The 24058-nt window shown below is 27.5% G+C and overlaps 2 protein-coding genes across 5 annotated transcripts; both read right to left on the reverse strand.

The window, feature by feature from the left end:
* Positions 1 to 828: 828 nt before the first annotated feature.
* On the reverse strand, positions 829 to 15157 carry LOC129988618 (zinc finger protein 271-like). Of its 4 annotated transcripts, none has more exons than XM_056096882.1 (3): positions 15019 to 15157; positions 13531 to 13640; positions 829 to 3496 (listed from the first exon to the last, which is right to left on the reverse strand). In XM_056096882.1, exon 3 carries the CDS (start codon positions 2862 to 2864, stop codon positions 1770 to 1772), a length of 1095 nt encoding a protein of 364 aa, XP_055952857.1. In that variant the 5' UTR covers positions 2865 to 3496; positions 13531 to 13640; positions 15019 to 15157; the 3' UTR covers positions 829 to 1769. The 4 variants fall into 4 exon arrangements, with proteins under 4 accessions (XP_055952857.1, XP_055952858.1, XP_055952859.1 ...); XM_056096883.1 differs by having other exon boundaries at positions 13535 to 13640; positions 15019 to 15147; XM_056096884.1 differs by lacking the exon at positions 15019 to 15157 and adding an exon at positions 14530 to 14709.
* Positions 15158 to 17621: 2464 nt separating this feature from the next.
* LOC129988620 (zinc finger protein 782-like) lies at positions 17622 to 23784 on the reverse strand. Its single transcript, XM_056096886.1, has 3 exons — positions 23664 to 23784; positions 22596 to 22660; positions 17622 to 20178 (listed from the first exon to the last, which is right to left on the reverse strand). The coding sequence occupies exon 3, from the start codon at positions 19444 to 19446 to the stop codon at positions 18508 to 18510; it is 939 nt and encodes a 312-aa protein (XP_055952861.1). The 5' UTR covers positions 19447 to 20178; positions 22596 to 22660; positions 23664 to 23784; the 3' UTR covers positions 17622 to 18507.
* Positions 23785 to 24058: the final 274 nt, after the last annotated feature.

The raw sequence follows: 24058 nt of genomic DNA on the forward strand, positions 1-24058 counted from the left end.
TCCAACAATATATATTGTAATTCTTTTTTGAGATATTGCAATGCTTATGCATTTCCTGCACCTACAAAAAGATGGGAAATTCTACAAAAACATTTAAACATTGCAAACATTAAGAATCTGTATGCTGGGTTATTAAACATTAGTATTCTATTAAATTTGTGGTGAACATTTTATAGCGTAAAGTCTTTTTTTTTTCATTTAATTCATTATTAAAATATGATGTAAGAATCCCCCACTTCCTGCTCCATTATAAAAATGACTTGTTTTGTATACTGGTCTAACCCTTAAAGTTTTTAATGAATTTTTGGAACAGCCAGTGAGCTCAAAAGAAGATATAAAAACATCATAATATCACCATGTCTGAATAAAATTTTAAAAAAGGCAAAATAGTTTTAATAGGTTCAAATGCCATCTATAATAAATATAAAGATCTTAAAACTCATAAAAAATTCATTTTACATTAATAAAGAATAAAAAAACACTTACCATGCAGAAATTAAAGATCTGTTATTCATGAATTTGTACAATATAAAGGATATTATTTATTAATAATTAGTTGGATTACAATAAAAGCTGACACATACCAATATTGAAGTATCAAAAATAGAGATATATACCACAAAAAAAAATTATTTAATATATTTAATCACATAGAACATTCATTTATTTTAACCTTTAACGGCCAAAAGTATTTCCTTTGTAATATTCATTTATAAGACATTCACCATAAGGAAAAATTAGGTAAAGTTTAAAAATATTTACTAAAATAAAAATTCAGCATTCAAATTTTGCATGTAAATGCTAAATGTTTAAGCCAAAACAACACTGAATATCAAAATGACAGATCTATAATACAATACATAATATTTACACCTTAAAATTTATATTTCAAAAACTATTTTCTGTCAATGCATGAATAGCAGATGACTGATGTAATGAGATGCAATATTCAATAAAGAAAACTACAGGAATAATATATAAATGAAATTAAAACTGATTTTTTTTTCCCTCTCCTCGTAACATGGCCTATTTAGTGGTTAAGTATTAATTAATAAAAGGGCATGCGATTCCAATCCGCATTTTGTAAAAATTTTCAAATATAGAATTTTTTCCAGACACCAAGTGTTTGAGAGCACATTTCATATGTGTAACTCAGCCGTTAAAGATTTTACTTTTTTTTTAAATAGACATCTTGCAATGTATTTTATCACTTAAAGAGATATTATTTAATGGCAGATTATTGATGGTCGATTTTATGCAGTAAAATGATGAAAACTGTTACATATCTCAAATAACACACAGAAACTTAAGGATAAAATAATAATTTAAATTCAAATGCATTTTGAACATGATATGTAAATAAGCTACATATGTCACAGGTACACTGTTTTAGTAACTGTCAGTAAGATGACTGAAATGCTTTTGCTATGAAAACATTTCATTAAACACCATGTATTAATCATTCTCGATAAGATATGTTTCTTGACACTAAATGAGATGGATGTTCCCCACAAGAGTCAAATACACGCATTTTCTATTCCATATGTGACCAGACATGTGCTCTTAAATTTGATCTCCGAGAAGAAACTTCATTATACGAATTTTTAATACGTTTCTTTTTTATAATATCTGTAAATATAAATTCTACGTTTAAGAGAACACCTCTATTGCAAACGGAACATGAATATAGTTCCTTCTCCTATGCATATGGAAATGTCTCTTTAAATCATCTTGTCAAGTAAAAGCTAAACAGCAAATAGTTTCTCTTTCTAATGTATCCTCCTAACATGTGCCATTAAATTCTTTTTTTGAGTAAAGGTTATATTACAAAGTTCACATGAAAATGGTTTCTCGTTCGAATGCGTCCGTAAGTGCCTTTTTAAATTTGAGGGCTCAGTATATGCTTTAGAACATACATCACATGAATATGGTTTCTCGTTCGTATGAACCTGTAAATGTCTTCTAAGATTTGATTTGTCACGAAATGCTTTATTACATATGTCACATGCAAACGGCTTCTCCTCTGTATGTGTCCGTAAATGTAATTTTAAATTTTCTTTTGTTGCAAAAACTTTATTGCAAGCATCACATTCAAATGGTTTCTCTTTGGTATGTGAAAGTAAATGTGTCTTTAAATTCGACTTTCTAGAAAATGCATTTTGACACACATCACATACAAATGGTTTCTCTCCAGTATGCGTTCGTAAATGTGTCTTTAAATAGGTTAGTTGATAAAATGTTTTATTACAAAAATCGCATGCAAAACGTTTCTCTTCTGTGTGCGACCATAAATGCATTTTTAAGGTGTACTTCTGACAAAATGCTTTATTACATACATCACATGCAAATGGTTTCCTGCTCGCATGTGTCTGTAAATGTCTTTTTAAATTTGAACGCCCAGAATATGCTTTTAAACATATATCACATACATATGGTCTCTCTTTTGTATGTATCCGTAAATGTTTTCTTAGCCTTGAAATGTCAAAGAATGTTTTATGACAAAAATCACATGCAAACAGTTTCTCGCTTGTCTGCGTCTGTAAATGTGATTTTACATTTGATTTAGTAGCAAAAACTTTATTATAAACATCACATTCAAGCGGTTTCTGTTTCGCATGTGTCAGTAAATGTTTCTTTAAATAGGTGAGTAGAGAAAATGCTTTATTACATACATCACATACAAAAGGTTTCTCTTCCGTGTGCAGCCATAAATGTATTTTTAAGGAGCTCTTCCGAGGAAATGTTTTATTGCATATGTGACATGCAAATGGTTTATCATGCGTATGGATTTGTAAATGCCTTTTTAAGTTACTGTTCTTAGAAAACACTTGATTACATAACTCGCATGTGAATGATTTCTCCATTATATGAATAATAAAATTATTTTTTTAAATAATTCGTTCAAAGAAACTCTGCATTAATCACAAACAGGCAGTCAGATTGGAAGAGAAAAATTAAAGCCTCATAAAAATTAATACCCTTATTACTTATAAACTGCAATGAAAATTGTCTCTCATATTAATCAAAGATAAGCCTTTTAAATGTTCATGGAAATGCCAGCCCTAAGCAAAAAATCTTAGATATTTAAGCATTAAATCTCGATAAAAATTATTCTTTTGTTGTTTTATTTTGTGGTATTAGATTTCTGAAAGATGCAGAAAATATTCTTCTCTCTATAAGTGCAAATAAAAAAAAATATTTAGTACAACTTTAGAAATATTTACATATGTACAAAAAGCAAATTGAAAAACAACAAATTTCCAAAATGTCTACTGGATAAATAATTCACTCCTATTTCTTGGTGACGGATTCCATTACAGGTATGTCATACAGTGTTAACCAGATTTGCAAATTTTGGAATAATCTCTTCTTCAAATATTTATCATTTCGTTTCTTTGCTTTGGAATGATATGGTGAACTAACAGTCCTTTTAGTTGCCCGTGAACACTTCAAAATTCCACCATCATCCAAGTTTCTCCCAATGCATATGTGAAATCTAAGTAATGAAGAATATTTATTACAATTTTATACTTCAAAACATTGATAATCATTAGTAATAGTCGAAGGAAGCACACAAACGACAAGCAAATTGAACGTAATTTTCTGATGGTTGTTTTTGAGCTCTTTTAAAAGTAAGGCATTCTTGGGGTGTGGACTGAAATTCCTTTAATATTAATGCTTTTATTTTTTCATAATCGCCCAAGTCCTCTTGATCAACATAAATAAGTAAATTATTTACTTTTTCTCCTAAAATATTTAACATAATCTCGGCTTTTAATTCATTAGGTACAGAATTATTTTCAAATGCCTTTTCCAAAGAATAGGAAAAAAAAAAAAAAAAAATTCGGATTTAACAGGAACTGTCAAAACTTTAACACTTCGAATTAGACATTCTAAGTTATCGGTTAGGGAACTATTCTTTTATTTCAGAAACCTGGGATATGTCAGTCAAGCCCTTCTTTGCCTTCGCAAGCTCTAATCCTTTTTCAAATTGGGATAATCTTAATTTTTCTAATTCTATTTCATCCCTTCTCTCTCTCACGTGCGCTTTTTCTCCTTATTTTCGTTTTGAATAGGGTCAGGTGGGGTAAAGTGGTCATAAAAACAGATATTTTTAACTTTCACAGAATATAAACAATAAGAATTTATGAAATATATCTTAATATTTTGGATGTTATTTTACATTACATAATTCAAGAGCACATTCACAGGATTTCAGGACTATCTGTTGGAAATAAATTTATTTTATAACATTTTTTAAAAAGCATAGTTTTATGACCACTTTACCCCAGGGGATGGGGTAAAGTGGTCATATCATAAAAAATGAAAATAAACTAATGAAGTCATCTTCATTTGAGCTAGAAGTCAGATTTCTGCCCTCGGGTGTTCAGGGGTCTTTACCCTCAGAAGCTACTGCACAAAATTTGGCTTAAAAATAGTCACACGACTAAATAAATAAATAAATAAAAAGTGAATTATGATAATCTGAATATAACTATATTATAAAATTTTATTTTATAATATAGTATATATTTTATCATATTATAAAAATTTATTTTATAATATGATTTTAGATCACTTAATTGTTCATTTCAGAAAAGATGCACCATTCACCAATTATCCCAGAGCTGATTAGATTTAAGCTATAAGTTGATTGTTGTAAAATATTTATATTAAAAATTACACAATTTGATTAGATTTGATCACAGAAGATAGAAACATTTTGTTATTATTATTTTTTTCCTTAAAAAATATAAGTATCAGGAATATTTGAGTGAATATAATTCTTTAGGAACAAAAATAACATAATGCATAAAACTGTATAATATTGTAAATAAGGTATAAAATACATACTTTTCAGAAATATATTTATTAACTAAAACAAAATAAAATATCATTATTTATGTTGTTCAAATTCTTTTCAAAGTAAAACTAAAAATTGAATTTTATTATGAATCATAAATTTTTGTTGAATTTTCTTCGAAACAGAGCATACATTATAAAAAATATTCTGTAATGCATACAAGAATTCAATTTTGAGCGATTTTGTTTTCTGTACTTAAAGTTTTTGCATTAATTCAAGTTTAATCACTTACCCTCAACTAAAAGTTAAAATTTTACGAAAGCTAACAGAAAATTTGAGAGAAACAGAATACAATGAACAGAATGGCATAAAACTTTTATTATAATATCGATTATATGACTATCAAAATTTGAAGCTAACAATTATCTTGCTAAAGTAGCGATTAATTGACCAAGTTACATAAAATATTTCAACTAGAATTTTATCGAGCATTAATTCCATAGAATTAGCTGATTAGTCTACGATTTAAAAACAGCAACTAGTGCTGCACAATAAACCTTTATGATTAAGGGATTAATTTTTATTGAACTTGTTAAAATATTCTTACATAATTAAATTTATAATGGTAGTTGGCTTCTTTTATGATGTATGTGAAAACATGCCTCTTCATGGGCAGAAGGTAAATTTTTGAAAATAACATTTTTTTAATAATGAAATTGCAAAAGTCCATATTTGCACAGATACATTTCAAAGTTATAACTAAGAATAGTAGACAGTAACTTTCATAAGAATAAATTATTATAATTTAAATTATGAATGAGATATATAAAAATCAAATTAAGAGAAACAGATCTAATCAAAAAATTACAAATATAAATTTTTGTGAAACAATAGCACAAAAAAAAAAAAAAAAAAAAAAAAAAAAAAAACTGGATTTCTACAAAAAACAAATTCCAATTTCTAAGCCTTTAGAGATTGATATATAATTACAGGAGGACAAATTTGCTAAACATCAGAAAGTATTCTGTTTTATGTTAGTTGTATATTATTTGGTCAATAAATAATAATTTCTTTTTAAAAATTACAAAATCTTTATTTCTATATGGCTCCTAGGTAATATTTGTTACGCTCTTGAGCAATTTTAACATTTCAATACTTGCATCGTCTGATCAATGGACTCCATTGTCTTGAGCTGATTGATGACTACTCTAAAATGGTGATATTCAAAGTTTTATAACTTAGTTATATGCTATAGTAGAATATTATAACCACTTAAATTTAAAATATTAAATGTACAAAAAGTAACTTCTATAATTAAATATCACTAACGGGAGTAGGGAAGCATGAAATTTTAGAATCCAAAATTTATGATAGAAAGCACAGTTATACAAGTATTTGTGTCATTTATAGCACTTTTCTTATTGAAACTACATGGATATTATGATTTAAAAATTAACTATTGAAGACTAGAATGGGCACCCAACATCATTGGTCTATAAACTAGATTCTATGAAACTCTGGGATGCTGCTTTTCTATATAAGTAGTTTTAAATAGCAAATTTTGACACATTGAAATAATAAAACTTTTAATTATGAGACTTTACCTAGAAAATCGGCTTCAATACCTTGCATATAAAATTATAAAAAATGACAATATTTTAAATTGATTAAAAATTTTATTTAATTATAATACCAGGATTCTTTTTAATTATAAAGAAAACTTTAATTAGAGTAAAAGAACATAAAATTTTTATGTTTTTCACATTTGACAACTAATAAAAAAATTGAAAAAAGCTACATGCAGAATATAGAATGCATCAGTAGATAAGATTTATAAAATTAAATTTTATTTTTAGTGTAAAAAAAATGGAAACGCATCCCAATTACTAGATGTAATGATGCAAAAATTGGCAACACAAACAAATCAATCTGTGCTATTACTAAATAGACAAATAAAATAATATAATGCAAATTTAAAATTTATATGCATTTTTTCCATCATAGCCTATGAAATATAACTACAAATATCTGACTAACATTTACTTTTGGAGAAAAATGTAGCATTCTAAATGGAAATCATGTACTTTTGAGGGTAGGACATTTTTAACCCTATTTTCCCAATAAAATGTGGTCAAATAAAAAGAAACATGCTAATTTGCAAAAAGCTGCATAAGCATTTAAATGTTATTAAAGGAAGATAATTAGAATTTTCTTCAATGAGTCAAAAAAATATTTGAAAAACGAGGATATAAATGAGAGTGAAACTGTGTTTATATAAAGATAATAACTAATAAAAATTGTAGTATCTTTTTCTTATAGTCATGATAATATTCTTGCATATCAATCATATTTTTGTTTGAAGAATATGAAATATATATATTTAAGGAATGATGCCTGGTTTTTAGATTGAAGTTCATTCTGTTCAACTATTCCAATTTCAGCACTATGTTCACATTTTATGACTTTTAAAAAAAATTCTATTGGTTTCAGCATGCAATTAGAATAAAATATGCTAGCTATGCTATGTATTATAATTATTTGGGAAGTATTTAACTCGAATTCAAAATATCAATCAATATCTCTGCAACAATGTATGTTATGTTCCAATTTCTCTGCCTAATTTTAAATAATTATTTTTCAACTATGAAATTGAAACAGCTTCTAATTTGTATAGTTATCAAAATGCTAAAATTAATATGTACTTCCAAAATGATTAATCAAGTTATCAAAAAGATCTTTGAAAATAGTTTGGCACATTCCTCTGATAATTCTAATACTTAATTATTGTGCACTATGCTTGCTGACAACTAGAAGGTTTCCAACCAACCAATTATACTTCAATATACCTGATTTTTGAAAAATGTTAGATATAAAAGTCATAATTAAAAATAATAAAAACATTTAGAACCCTGTCCAGTATATCAAGAATAGAAACCAATTCTCTTTTTCTTTCATTCATGACTAAATTCAGTACTTAGTAAGAAATAATAGAAGAATAAATTAATGCTGCATATAGAAATATTCTTTATACAAAATGGTGCATTCTTCCCCAGTTTCCAAGTAAACTCATTTCTTAAAAGCTTTTGAAGCAAGGAAAAAAACATATTAAATATATTTTCTCTATAACAAAATTTTCAATTAACATTTTTTTTAAGCAATAAATTACAGAAATGTTTATGAAACAAATAGTTGTATCAGAAAATTCAATAAAAATTATAACAAAAACATAACAGATCATTTTCATACTTTTCTAATACAAAGCCAAAGCTTTTCATTTTAGAGCTATTTTGAAACCCCCATAGCAAACAAGCTGTAATCTATTCGAGCATATAATGTTTTGAAATTATTGGCCCTTATTTTTTCTACTCTATTTCATGAATTACATTTCAACAAATAAATGGTAAAGGTAAATTTTTTTGTGACTAACTGCTTTATTTATATTACTTGTAAGCTATATTATTGCATTCATATCAAAATATTATCAATTACTATATTCACTACATCAGTTATATCGTGAATTGTCTTACATCCATTTATAATTTAATACAGGTAAATTGGGAAACAATTATGTAAAAAAAATACCCAATTTCATACTTTTTGGAAAATAAAAATTTAGTACAAATATTTCAAAACTTAAATGATGATCAAATAATTTGATTTGTAATATAGCATGTACCCAATAAACTCTTCTATAAAAAATTGTAATTTAAAGGAAAGATTGCCTGCTTATTACCAAAGCATATAAGAAAATAATTTGCATTTATGAATAAAACTGGATGTTCTGTCAATTAGTTCATTTAATTCATTTAGTTTTTTTTTTAAATGTTTTTTACACAGAATACTCTGGATTAAAATAAAAAGTATCCTAAAAAAACTGGCAAAAATTAAGACACTAAAACAGGGGTGTTTGTGGGACCCCAAAAAATCCCCGGAAACTTTTACGGACTTACTACCGACATTTTGGAGTTTCGAGAAGGGGGGGGGGAGAAATGAAAAATTACGATTATGAAGTATTGAATGACCTAATTATAAAAGTTCAATGAATTACTTTTTTTGCAAAATTAAGACCTTTGAACCCAGGTCACGTGATCGCACATCTGGTCGAACGAAGTCTCTCCCTTTTTTTTTCTGCCGCGCCTACTTGCCGAAAAGAATCCAGAAGAGAATGTCCGAGAACCGGGGGAATGAGTCATAACTCGCAATAAGGAAAGAACAAAAAAGAAGTTTTTCCCCCTTTTCACGCATTATCACTGTCTTTGGAGAAAGAAAGGAAAAGTTTTCACCACACACACTGACCTTGCGTTTTCTGCTTTCAAAGCAAACAAAATTACCCAGATCAAAATAAATAATTCATTATTATTCCTACTTCCTTTTGAACGACGATCCCCGGAATTTCCGGGTATCGAAGTTCAAAATCCCCGGAATTCCGGGGTTTCCCCGGAGCACAAACACCTCTGCTAAAATGTAAAAAAAGTGACATATATAGATTTTTTTCATCAAAAAATTTGGTGAAGCATAAATAAATTAAGAAATAAATATTGTAATATTGATAACTCAAAATAATAATGAGTGTTTGAATAATCATTATTATTTTGAATCTGTTTCACTGCATCAACAAAAATTTTTGGGCATACAGTCAAAGCACCAAAAAATAATTTTTGTAATGGCTGAAGTTATTAAGGGATGATAATTCTGATCAGAAGTAGTAACATAGACATTTAAAAAATGATGAATTAAGAAGAAAATATGTATTCCAATGCTGTGAAAGAGTATTGACAAGTGCATAAATCAAAGTCTGCAGAAAAACAAGAACAAACGGGGGGGGGGGGGATCCATAAGAAATTGTAATGGCTCAATCTAACATATACACTATCACCTCTCTCTCTGTATATATAGATAGATTCTCTCACACTCATGGCAGAGAATACTTGTAAATTCAATATAATTGTAGTTTCCATACAAAAGTCACAATTCAACAAAAATATGCTTAGTTATGAACTTCATTGAATAAATATACATGGGTCATTTTCAAAATTCGGCACCATTTGTTGTCCATGTGAAACACATTTTTTTTGCAAGATGTTATAAAGTTTAAATGGTTTTTCTTTTTACCATGCTTTTTAGCAGGCAATTTCCAGTGGAGAAACAATAAAATTAAAATAATTCATCTGATTTTTTTTATTTTTTTTCTAATAAAGAAGTTGAGAGGAAACAAAAATTCAGCTGTCCAAATCATAAAACTCAAAATGTTTTTTGCTGCATTACTTTCCAAAAATTAAAATTTTTATTCTGACATATTTTTTTATTGTGAAATATACTTGTAATTATGTTATAAAGAAGGTTTTAATAACCTTTTAAGAAGAATAGATGATTTTTACCAATTAAATACAGCTGTCCAGACATTAAGTCATGTCTGTTACCATACAATATTTTCAACATTTTAAGCAACAAGATTGAAATTTTGAAATGACAACACTTGTATACCAGTGAAACATGTTCTAAGAAAGAAGTGCAAGCAGCCATCTTGAATGTTTGATTGAAGAAGCTGAAGCCTTTTTGTGTTAAGTATTTTTATTGCATGTCATGTCTGTTACCTTAATATTTTGTATAAAATATATTTATTTATTAATTTATTCAACTGATTAATTTAGATTTTTAATTTTAATTAAAATTTATTTTCATGTTTTTATGGAATTATTTAGTTTCCTTAATTTTTGTACTTTGAAATGTCATGTCTGTTACTCTATATAGTAACAGACATGACAATTTTGGTAACAGACTTAACATGTTTCAAGATTTGAAATATGATTCAATTTTTGGGTTTGTTTTGTTTAAAATTTAGTTGATGTTTTAGGAAGAATTTTTTAAGGGTGGATGGGGGAAGGAATAAATGTAAGTTCTTACTTTTTAAAAGCGCATATTTGTTACAGTTTTCATTTTTTCTCTTATCTTCTTTGTTTTTTATTATCACATTGTATTTACTGAATTGATTAATGTTTGCAATGTTATCAAATCATTTGCTTTATTAAACTTTATTTCTGAAAATTACGTGTGCAAACATGCTACAGAAGTGCAGGCATTTCTTTTCGGAGGATCGAGAAAGCAGGCAACTCTGCATACTTTCGTTTTATATCTAAGAAACCAGCATGAACCAATTTCGTTCTGCACAATTTCCGAATGTTACGACCATGGTCCTGCAGCAATTTGGGCTCACCTTCAGCCAATATTCAACGAGCTTAAGAGAATTTCCCCCGAAGTTGAAATTATCCATTTTTTTTCTGATGGCCCTACCACACAATATCGGCAGAAGAAAAATTTCTTCCTTTTGAATGAGCATATAGCAAATAATGGTTATAAGTATGGATCATGGTCTTTTTTTTAGGCTGGTCACGGCAAGGGTGCTGCTGATGGAATAGGGGGAGCCATTAAGAGAGCTGCTGACAAAATAGTTGCACAGGGGACAGATATACCCGATGAAAAAACTCTGTTTAATGTTTTAATAAATAAAACAAACATTCAGCTTCATTATATCTGTGAAACAGAGGTAGAAATGTTTAAAAAAATAATTCCATCTGATATTCCGGTTTTAAAAGGAACGATGAGCGTACATCAAATTTTTTCTTTTGGGAACGACTCAATGTTTTTTAGGGATTTAAGCTGTTTCTGCAGACAGAAAAATGTCTGTGACTGTTTTATAGTTAATGTATTTGCATTAAAAGAAAATGAACAAGAAAGCACAGCCATGACAATAAATAACGCAGAAAATAATTGTAAATCTTTTTCTTCTCCTTTATCCAACAATTTTCAACAAGATATTCAAGAAGAAAGCTTCGTACTTGTAAAATTGGAGGGTAAACGATTGATAAAATATTTCGTTTCAGAAATAATCGACATCCAGGACAACAATTTTACAGTTAAGTATTTAAAAAAAGTCAGGAATCATGCAAAGTTTTTTTGAGAGGATGATAAAGAATATAATATTGAAGCAGAGGATATTGTAATGAAACTTCCAAATCCAAATCTAACTGGATGCTCTTTTTGCCAATTACAATATTTGATGTGGATCTCTCTAAATATGATGTTGAATAAATAGCATTGTAACTCAAGAAAATACTAAAAAATAAAATGTGTACACATGTTCCAATTCTGTATCTGTGAATTTCAAATAATATATACATATTTGTTTTCTTATTTTTTATTTTATAGTAAAAAGTTATGTACTAAAAGAGAAACACATTTTAGCTTAATTCTACCTTTCAAGCTTTACATCAAAATTTGGCTCCTGAATTTATGTCATGTCTGTTACTCAGTGTCACGTCTGTTACTTGGTGTCATGTCTGTTACCATTTCAAAATTTTCCTTAAAAAGTTTAAATTGACATAATATTGCTACAATTAGAGTTACATATTAATTGACTCTGCCTAGTATATATAAGAATGACAGACATTTTGCATTAATTGTTTTTTATAGTATTTTATATTAAAAAAATCCTTGTAAGAATTCTATATTAGTAACAGACATGACAAACAAAAGTATAAAAATACCATAAGAAATATTTTTTTATTCAAAAGTCTTTATTATATGGGTAAAATGACTCTATACTTATATTAAATATAGCTTTACATTATTGTACACTGAACTGAAATACAAAAATTACAAGAAAAATGTCCGGTAACAGACATGACAATTTTCATCATATCTGACCAAAAAAACATCAATTAAAAATATATAAAAGAAAAAAATGTATCAAAAATATTCAAGTAATATACAGAAATAATGTCTGTTTAATAATATTAAAAAAAATTTAAAAATTTTTTATTTTTGTCTTTTCAATTTCCAAATGGCACCGAATTTTGAAAATGACCCACATATAAAATCTATCAAAACAGGAAATTCATTCTCAACCAATATAAAAACATTCTTTCATTATCTACTTTTATAATTTGTTTAGAGTTCTAATTGGAAAAGAAAATCTACTATTAATGAATATTCATCAATTTAAGATAAATTATAATAGTATAATGAATATTAAATTTTGTAAATTTTTTCACATACATATTTTTTAAAAGTAAGTTACCTTATAGTAATTCCATCAAACATCATCATAAAAAAAAAGAGATCAAAACATCATGAACACAGAAAATGAACATAAAAAAATTAGAAAAACTAGAGTAATTGTTTAAAAATAAGAAATTAATTTATTTCGACAATTTTACATAAAAATAAATTATACCATTCAAATTATTTAATTGAAATTATTTGTTTAATATATCAATAAACCAATGAAGTAATAGCATAAGCCAAAATATAACAGGAATTTCAAATATCAGAATCAAATTTCTAAACATTTTCAAAATAATAATTAAAAAAAACAAAAACAATAATAAATAAAAAATGAAATTCCATATGATTAGAGGTTTGAGTACAAAATGTGCCATAAAAGAAGTAATTTTAATTAATATTATAAAAAGCATAATAATATAAGACAAATAATATAAAATACAAAAAAAATTTCCAGTACCAATTAATTAGAAAACCCTCTGATTAATTGGTACTTTACCAAAAACATTTTGAAATTTATATCTTTTCCTTCCCAAGAAAAAGATTCATTTTTTTTACAGTTATGCTTCCTTCCAAACAAATGTTCAGCTTTGATTTTCAATGCAAATATAAAATTAGAAATTAAAAAAAAAAAAAAAGATAACTTTTATGTTAACTATACTTACCAACCTTAATAAAAATTCATAATATTCTGTTTAACCTATCAGCTTTTCTAAATTGACTTTTTCTCTCTTCATTTTTCTTCTCTGAAACATGATTTTGATTCTTTAGAATACTGAAAAGAAAAGGGGGGGGGATAATATATTTTACTGCAATGCAATCATAAAATGGTACATCAGAAAATGAAAGTACACTTTATGAATACTTGGATGTTACTTAACTAAAATGCTAAAAAAAAAAAAAAAAAAAACCAGTAACTAAAAGGTTTTAAATAAAAGTATATTGCTAAAATATGATTAAAAAATTACATAACCTTTGAAAAAAATTGAAGATATGATAATGTTGGTATTTTTTTTTTAAATATATGTATTTTTTCATAGTTTTTTTTAAAAATAATAATAACTTTTTAGACTGTATTTTATAGAATTCCTGTCTTCTTTTTAACAAGTTATGGTTCAGAATTATTATTATTATTATTTTTTCCTTAACAAAAGAATTTAATACTATTTTAAAGTTAACACGTATACTAATTTTTTTATATACAAGTGATAAAAATTTTAAACAATTCAAATAATATCAACATTATTTATTAATAATAATACTATCAATATTTCTATATATGTGTTTGAGCACATAAAACTCAATAATTATTTAACTCAGTCCCCTTATTTCAAACTAATTCTTAAATGCTGAAAAACTATTATTAAAACTCTAATATTTAACTACCCATACAGAGCTCATGACAATGACTTTCCAGCTTATGATTAAATTTTGACATTGTAATTCCTAAATTCTTCAGTTTGACATTTCCAATCAAAAAATAATATCAAATAAAGTCAGGTGCAAAATAAATTTAGAAGAATGTATTTACTGATAAATTATTTCAACTTCCTTTAATGCTATTAATGTATTGTAGAAGTCAGTTAGAAGCAATACTCATAATACATAGTATGTCTATGTGTTTATCGTAACTATGTTAGGTTCTAATGTAGATTTGGATGCACCTTCGATTGGCGACAAATTTCAGCGATGAAGCACTACTTCTGGTTTCCATAATATTTTGTTTTCATTGACGTTACTGTTGAGTTACCGACCGAAAATCCCCTTAGCGCCGATCTTCGAGTAAAATAAACCGCCAAAAAATCAAGGGGCACCCAATTGTAAACTTTTACCCCTATGTTATTTCTTTCCTAATGAAAGAAATACATTATCAATGTAAAAAGTAATTCTCAAACATGCAACGATGACATCGCTTAAGAATACGAACGGAAAAGTATATTATGACTCGGAACTCTTCTTTTGTTGTGGAATCAGTTTATATTTGCATAATTTAAGTCAGAAAGTTTCATGAGGATATTTACATATGGATGATAGACTGATAAAAGTATTTATAGATGAAGTAGGTTGAAATTGATCCATACATCAGAGACGAATGACGTAACGTAAAAATTCTTTTCTTAAAACAACCATAATAATTAATTAAATTAGAATACCTGGAATTTTTTTGCAGCAAAGACCTTAATGCCAAACAGTCAATAATTATCAAAACACTTCAATGAGCCAAAAAAATTTGAAAACAGCGCTTGAAATTTGGTAACCAGTTTTTTAGTTTAAAATCAAAACTCGATTGCCAGGTTCGAATAAGATGCAAAAAAAAAAAAAACAGGAAATATAAAACTTAAAGGGAGTGGCAACATTATCCCACCGTTTATATTGCGGACGGTAATGAAGTAAAGTCAAAACCAATACAAATTGGAAACAAGAAACTAACGTAATGAAATATATGAAAATAACATGTAATATATGAAAATAATATGTAATACAAGAAAATAATAATTAGTACATGAAAATTACAAATTCTTGAAGAGTACTTAAATGATAACACGTAATGATATTAAAGTCATTAATTTAATTTACAAATCCAATTGTTTCACAGAAACAATTCGCCGTCCAAACATGTTTTTTTTTTGTTTTGTTTTTACACAATCTGTAATTGTTCTTTAAGAAGTGCCTTCTGGGAGTCCCGGTATGGGCATGGTTATTCTTCTGTTGTTCTATCTGTGAGATGTGTGAATGTGCCCTCCTGTAAAAAGGGGTTGTGCAAGCGAATGAATGATGCGTGAGTGGCAAAGTCGTACTCTTGGCCCTAGTTGGCGCTGCTATAAAAAATAAGAGACGTCCCCCTCAGGCTTAAATCGCTGTCTTCGTAACAGCGGGCTTGTCAGTGGCAAGTACCATAAGAAACAAACAAACAAGAAATGCCTGAGACTGACAAGTGTGCTCATTTGAATCATATCTCATAGGATCAGCATCATCGATATCCGAAGCATTTTCAGCTACATTTTAGGACATATCAGGAGAATTTATTTCCAAAGTGAAGATTCGTTGAATTAGACGAATAATTTTCCCATTGGCTTCACGTAATCTGACTAATCGTTCGACATTATACTTGTCTTGAAATAGTTCCATAATACGTCCCTTAGGCCAGTTTAAACATGTCTATTGTCTTGGTGGACAATTTTGTAAATAAAACATTAAAACGCTTACATGGGATTTCATTGTTATAAAAAGTTTTGAATAAAATGTACCTCTAAAAGTGTTGTTTGTCTAATATTTGAAAAAACAAATTCAAATTTTAAGATTTTGACACACGCACAATTGGTGGGAAGGAAATATTTTTATTTCAAAATCTTTCAACGTTTATTTCAATACCTTTCAACTCGTTCAATTCAAGATGGGTTCTTTTCACCCAATTCCTTCACCAATTGAAATAAACGTTCCCTGTAAATATTTTACACCCGTGACTAAAAAGAAATTTTTGGTCGAAACATGTTTATTGTGTAAAGATTATTACCGACAACTCAAATTGGACGAAATTTATCGTTTACAAGTATCGTGTCGACATCGTACCATTTTTTTCCGAACTGGATTTTCCCGATTATGACTAAAAACGATTTGATTCTAAAACGATTTGATTTCCCGATTATGATTCTAAAAACACATATCATCCAAAGAAAATTGAATACAAAATGTCTCAAGATTTGAACGCGGAATCGATTCAAAATTTTTCTCTTTTAGAATCCGAATCGATATTTCAAGAATTGCAAAATGAAATTAAGTATTTACTGGCAAAAGGATATACAGTTTTAATCGACACTATCGAACGTCGTAAAGTGTCAAGAAAAATTGCTCTTTTGGAGTACGGAGATGAAAACATTACCCACACATTTTCGGAAAAATGTATAAAACGAAGCCGTGGACCCCAGGATTCTTAAAATGACGAGACGTCGAATTGACGGATGAACGTTTTAGTTTCGTTTTCATAAATCAATACAAGAACGGAAACAATTATATAGGCGCACCCGATAACAAAAAAAAATAAAAAAAAAAAAAATCAAACATTGTATTGTTTACGTTTGGAGTAGAAAGATTATTCATATTTACACCAAAACATTATCCAAACGTGGAAATCTCCCGGAGGTATTTTAATTATGAAACCTCCAACCAATAAGTATTGGATACACACGTTACCAAAACAACTTCGAATGAAAGGTGTTCGAATAAATTTCACGTTTCGTTTGATAAACACGTAAAGATGGAGAAAATGTTTCAAAAATATTTTGCTTAGTATGGGGCGTTTCAATTTTAATTTCAAAACTATTTTTACCTATTGAGGTACATTTCAAATTGAGTTTCAAAAATACTTTGCTTAGGATGGTACATTTCAAATTGAGATTTGGAATTTATTCACCAAAGAAATGTACATTTTAAATTGAGTTCCAAAACTAATTTCACCAATTAAGGTACATTTTAAATAATAATTTATTCACCTAGGAAAGATATGTTTCAAACACAATGTTTTAAATTTTATAGTCTTTCCATTAAAAAATGGTTTTAACATAAATAAACTTTAACCTTTATTTATGGAAACCTTTCTGTAAAATCTTATTGCAACGTTGGTTGTATAAAAGTTAAAAAAAAAAAAAGAAAACAACACACATAAGAATTTTTAAATGAATAGTTTTAAAATCATTATTTAAAAAACTCTTGTAAGTGTGTGTATTTTTTAATTTTATTTATCGATTGACATTGGAGAATATGTACATTCAACAACATAAAATAGATTTATTTTTACAAAATATACAATTCCAACAATGAAATTTTAAACATGAAATGTCAATAAAATCATGCACGTAAATTTTTTTTCAGTCATTATGTAAATTGATAAAGTCATCTTTTCGAATATTGTTCACTTCGTCCTTCAGGTCCTTTACGCAACGGAAATGTGTTTCATTTCAACTACCTATAAATATAAACGATAATATGGTAGCAATAAGCGCATTTTAAAAATGAAAATTCGTCTTCTAAACGAAGGAACAAGATTCATTTACCGCTTGAGCATTTTAATCAATCATTACCGTTTTGGTTATTCCTGGTCCAATTTCTCACTCGTAATATGCCACAAATTGCATATATCCAGCGATCGCAATCTAATATAATTCTCGGTTTAGTACTATCTATTCCCAAAAGGTTGCAAAAAGCACAAAAAAAAAAAAAAAAAAATAAAATAAAAAAAAAATAAAAAAAAAACATCACCAAAAAGTTTCAAATTATTGCTTGATTCACGCACAAGTCTTCGTACATTTTAAATTTGTAGCCGCATACATATTTTACATTTCAATAAAACTATGTACAAATAATGAAACGTGTGTCCACATTCCAAAAGAATAAACCGAACATGTGCTTTTAAATTTGACATCCGAGAAGAAACTTGAATACACAAGTCATATGCATACGGTTTCTTTTTTGTATGAATATATAAATATATCTTGAAATTGTGCTAAGAAAACACCTGGATTGCATATGGGACATGAACATGGTTCTTCCACCGAAATATAGGGAAATATCTGTAGTGTAGGGAAATATCTTTTTAAATCATGTAATCAAGGAAAAGCACAAAAGCAAATGTCACAAGCAAACAATTAATCTTTCTGATGCATCCTCTGTACATGTCGCATTAAATTCCCTTTTTGGGTAAAGGTTATATTACACTCGTCACATAAAAACGGTTTTTCGTTCAAATGCGTCTGTAAATGTAATTTTAGAGCTGAACGCTGAGAATATGTTTTAAAACATGCGTCACATGTGTATGGTTTCTCTTTCATATGAATCCGTAAATGTGCTCTTAGACTTGAATAGAGAGAAAATGCTTTATTACATACATCACATGCAAATGGTTTCTCGTTCGTATGCATCCTCTGTACATGTCGCATTAAATTCCCTTTTTGAGTAAAGGTTATATTGCACTCGTCACATGAAAATGGTTTCTCGTTCGAATGCGTCTGTAAATGTAATTTTAAACCCGAACGCTGAGCATATGCTCTAAAACATACGTCGCAAGTGTATGGTTTCTCTTTCGTATGAATCCGTAAATGTGCTCTTAGACTTGAATTGACAGAAAATGCTTTATTACATACGTCACATGCAAACGGCTTCTCGTTCGTATGCGTCCGTAAATGTGATTTTAAATTTGATTTCGTAGCAAAAACTTTATTACAAACATCACATTCAAACGGTTTCTGTTTCGCATGCGTTAGTAAATGTTTCTTTAACCTGGACTTGTTAGAAAATGCGTTTTGACACACATCACATGCAAATGGTTTCTCTCCAGTATGTGTTTGTAAATGTATATTTAAATAGGTCGGTCGGGAAAATGCCTTATTACATATACCACATACAAAAGTTTTCTCTTTCGTGTGCAAATAGGAATGTATTTTTAAAGCGCACTTCCGAGAAAATGTTTTATTACATACATCACATACAAATGGTTTCTCTTGCGTATGGATTAGTAAATGCCTTTTCAAATTTTTTTCCTGAGAAAACACTTGATTACACAAATCGCATGCAAATGATTTCTCCATGATATAAGTGAGAAGAAAATAATTTTTAAAATCAATTCGATTAGAAAAAACTCGATATTAGTCACAAACAGGCAGTCAGCTTTGAAATGGAAATTAAAGCCCTTGATAATTATACAGAGCATATGAATACTGTCTTTTTTATCAATCAAAGATAAATCTTTCAATGTTTCATGGCAATGCAAACCCTAAGAATAAAATCTCGACTTCATACATGTGTATAGAAATAAATAAAATATCATACATGTATTTCATACATGTGTGTAGAAATAAACAAAATATATGTGAATAAATAAAAATTATAAAATATTTGAGTTCTTTTAAAACTGCTGGAAAAATTATTCTTTTGTTATTTTATTTTGTGATACTGGATTCCTGAAAGATGCAGAAAATATCCTTTACTATCTAAGTCGTAAATAAAAAAAAAAATAATTTTGAGTGCACCTTTAGAAATATTTACATATGTACAATAAGGAAGGGGAGAAAAATTGAAGAATGACAAATTTTCTAAAAGTCTCCTGGATAAATAATTCGCTTCTATTTCTTAGTGACGGATTCCATTACATATGTCATATAGTGCTAACTAGATTTATAAATCTTCTTCTCATCTTCAAATTTTCATCATTTCTTTTCTTTGATTTGGAATGATATAATGACCTAGTAGTCCTTTTAGTTGCCTGCAAACATTTCAAAATTCTACTATCATCCAGGTTTCTTCCAATGCAGATATGAAATCTAGGTAATGAAGAATATTTATTACACTTTTATACTTCAAAGCATTGATAATCATTAGACTTATTCAAAAAATTAAAATACATCTATAACATTTAGTATTAACAAGATTAATATGATAGGTAATTAAAAAGGAATGCCCCAGTTTTGAAAGGTTGTTGATAATAGTAAATAAAAACATTTCATGAAATACAAAGTGCCCCATAAGTCATGCAATATCTAATATTTACAGATTTGGATAGAACACGTTAAGATGAGTATTTATATGTATAACATACGGGGGTTCCCAAATACAGTGTCAAAGTCTAATTAAGGCGTGAAGCTTGTTTATGAAAACTTCAAAAAATGAGAAGAAGAAGAAGGGAAAAAAGTGTTAACAAATGCATAAATTAATGCATGCAAAAAAATCAAATGGAAACAAACAAAAAAATTTCATAAGAAATTATATTGGCTCAGTCTAACATATATACTATCACCTCTCTCTCTATATATATATGTGTGTGTATATAGATATATACTCTCACTCATAGCAGAGAATACTTGTAAGCTCAGTATAATTGTAATTGGTAAGCACAAATCACAAACCAACCAAAATATGCTTAATTATGAACTTCTATAATCATTGAATAAATATACATATCAAATTTATCAAAACAGAAAATATTAGGAAATTCATTCTTGACTGATATAAAAACATTCTTTCATTATCCATTTTTATAATTAATTTAGAGTTTCTAATTAGAAAGGATAATCTGCCATTTATGAATATTCATCAATTCATGGTAAAATATGATAGTGCTATGCACTTTAAATGAGTAATGTTTTTCACACACACACATATATATACTTTTTAAATAATAAATTACTTTAGTAACAAAGGAAACACATCATTGAGAAACTACAGTACTTATTTAAAGGGAAGAAACTAATTTATTTCAATAATTTTACATAAAAATAAATAATAGCATTCAAACTCTTTAATTGAAATTATTTATTTTATATATCAATAATTCAGTAAACTAATAGAAAAAGCCAATATATATAGTAGGAATTTCAAATATCAATCAAATTTCTAAACATTTTCAAAATAATAATAAAAAACAATAATAAGTAACAAATGGAATCCCATGCAGTTAGAAGTTTAGGTATAAAAATTTAATAACATGCCATAAACAAAATATTTTTAATTGATATTATAAAAAAGTATGATAATATAAGACAAATGATATGAAATATAGAAATAGCAAATATAGAGCTATAACTCATTTATTGCTGCTGAAAAAAAAAAAAAAATTATAAATATACAATATCTTTTTCTCCTAAACAAAAAGATTCAACTTTTGACAGCTAAGTTTTCCTTGAAAAAAATATTCAGTATTCAGCTTTGATCTTCAATGAAAATATATAAATTAGATTAATCCTTAACTGGGGAGGTGCAGTCTACAAGACTGCATTTCATTTACACTCAAATTAAATTTTCTAATGAATGTATTAGGTGAAAAGCTGCCAATATATTTTGCAGATATTTTTCTTGATATATAGATATATTTTACAAATTTTTCAAAATATATTATAATCGAAAAAAGTAAATGCATTGGAACTTACATTTTCTTATCAAATTAAATGTTACAATAAATAATATTCTTGAAAAAACATATTTTTTACTTTTTAAATCATATTTATTTTTACAGTAAATGAAGGTATATAGAAGACAATATAATGTAAAATTCAACAATTATATGAAAAATAAAAAAATTGACAATAGGTAAAATTGGCCCCTTTTTTTTTATCGGCTTGTGTGACTTTCATAGCGCAATTCTCTAGGGCATTTTAAACATACAGGTTAAGAACTAATATAAAAATCAACCAATAAATTATGTATATATATCTCTTGGTATATTAATATATTTGATAAATTTTTCAAAATACATTATCACTAGAAAAATTAATTCTGTTTGAACATACATATCAGATTCAGTTCATTGAAAAACTCTTCTGTACAATTATCCTTATCACTAAAATCACTTTTTGCTTAGTTTAAAAGTGTCTGGAGCACCGCTTCATAATAGGATCAGTAAATTGGATGATATTTTAGAGCCCAAGTTTTAGCACTATCTGTTAAGCCTTGTTTATCACTGGGACACTAACAGGGAGGTGCGGTCTTAGAGACTGTGCTCAAAAGAACTAACTGAATTATTTAAAAAAGCATCCGTTGAAATTGGTTGAAAAAGTGCACATGCATTGAAGGTCACAAAACAGGAAACTACAGAGTCATTCCATTCAATTGAGCTAAAAATAGAATAGGGGTGACTAAAAATCCATCGCTAACGGTCTCACAGACTGCACGTCCCTAGTTAAGGGTTAAAAAAAGAAAGAGAGAGAAAAAAAAAAAGGATAATTTTTATGTCAATTATACTTACCAAACTTAATAAAAATAAGTAATATTCTGTTTAGCTATCATCTTTTCTGATTTGACTTTTCCTCTCTGAAAAATGATTTTGATTAGTTAGAATACTAAAAAAAAAAATTGTGTGGGCAAAAATTTATATATTTTACTGCAATATAATCATAAAATGGTAAATCAGAAAATGGAAGTACACTTTATGAATACTTGGATGTTGTTCAAGAATACAACTGTTAAAAAATACAGCAAATAGAAAGTTTAAGTTAAAGTGTATCTTAAAATATGATTAAAAAATTGTGTAATCTTTGAAAGAATTGAAGATATGATAATGTTAGATAAAATTTTTCTAAACATATTTATCTTTTATAGTTTTTTTTTCAAGAATAATAACTGCTTAGACTATATTCATTATGTAAAAGAATTTCTATTTGGCTCTTAACAAGTTATGGTTAATAAGTATTTTTTTTTTTTCTAAACAAAACAATTCAATACTATTTCAAAGTTAACACTATACAAATTTTTTTTATATACACATAATAAAAATTTTAAATAATTCAACATTTTTATAGATATATGTGTTCAAACACACAAAACTCAATACTTATTTAACTCAATCCTCTTATTTTAAACAATTCTTAATTGGTAAAAAAGAAACTATTATTAAAACTCTAATAATTTGCATATTTAATTAGCCATACATAGCTCATGATATTAACTTTTCCACCATATGATTACATTTTCTTCTTTCATCTTATTAAATTTTGACATTGCAATTCCTAAATTCTTCAGTTTGTCGTTTCCTATCAAAAAATGATAACAAATAAAGTCAGGCGCAAAATAAATTTAGAAGAGTGTATTTATTGATAGATTATTTCAACTTCTTTTAATTCTATTATTGTATTGTTAAAGCCAGTCTGATGCAATACTCATTTTACACAATATGTCTCTGTGTGTTCCAGTAACTATGTCATTTCTTTCCTAATGAAAGAAATACCTTATCAACATGGAGAGTAATTCTGAAATATATAACGATGACATGGAATAAGATTAGTAAATACAAGAAATATCGATATGAATGAGTTACTTATTAAAATTCTGTTGTTTCTTTGTACTTAGCTCCTCTTGAAATTTGGGTTTAAACATTTATTAATGACATTTCGCCCTCAGAAAAAAGGCGTAGCGTTTAGTAATCAGTCTGTGTTGTGGCATGCTATTTGATTCGATACTGCGGTTCCAAAACACAAAGTGAACGAATGTTTTTGTATTCGGTTCCGTGTAATGAACGGAAATTTTTTTTTAAAGTTTCGGCTCCGTTGCGACACCGATATCGCGGACCCGATTTGAAATGAAAGGAATGTCACTATTATAATATTCCTCAATCCAGATTCCTTAGAGAAAAGAGAATATTTTTTTCGATGCTGATGGTAGAGCTATGGCATCAGTAAAACGGACATAAGATAGTTGATTTTTCCCATTCTC

The sequence above is a fragment of the Argiope bruennichi genome, chromosome 10, assembly GCF_947563725.1.
Source record: "Argiope bruennichi chromosome 10, qqArgBrue1.1, whole genome shotgun sequence".
Classification (NCBI taxonomy): domain Eukaryota; kingdom Metazoa; phylum Arthropoda; class Arachnida; order Araneae; family Araneidae; genus Argiope; species Argiope bruennichi.

Coding starts and splice junctions, on each gene's coding strand:
- LOC129988618 (XM_056096882.1), bottom strand. CDS start 2,864: ATGGAGAAATCATTCACATGCGAGTTATGTAATCAAGTGTTTTCTAAG.
- LOC129988620 (XM_056096886.1), bottom strand. CDS start 19,446: ATGGAGAAATCATTTGCATGCGATTTGTGTAATCAAGTGTTTTCTCAG.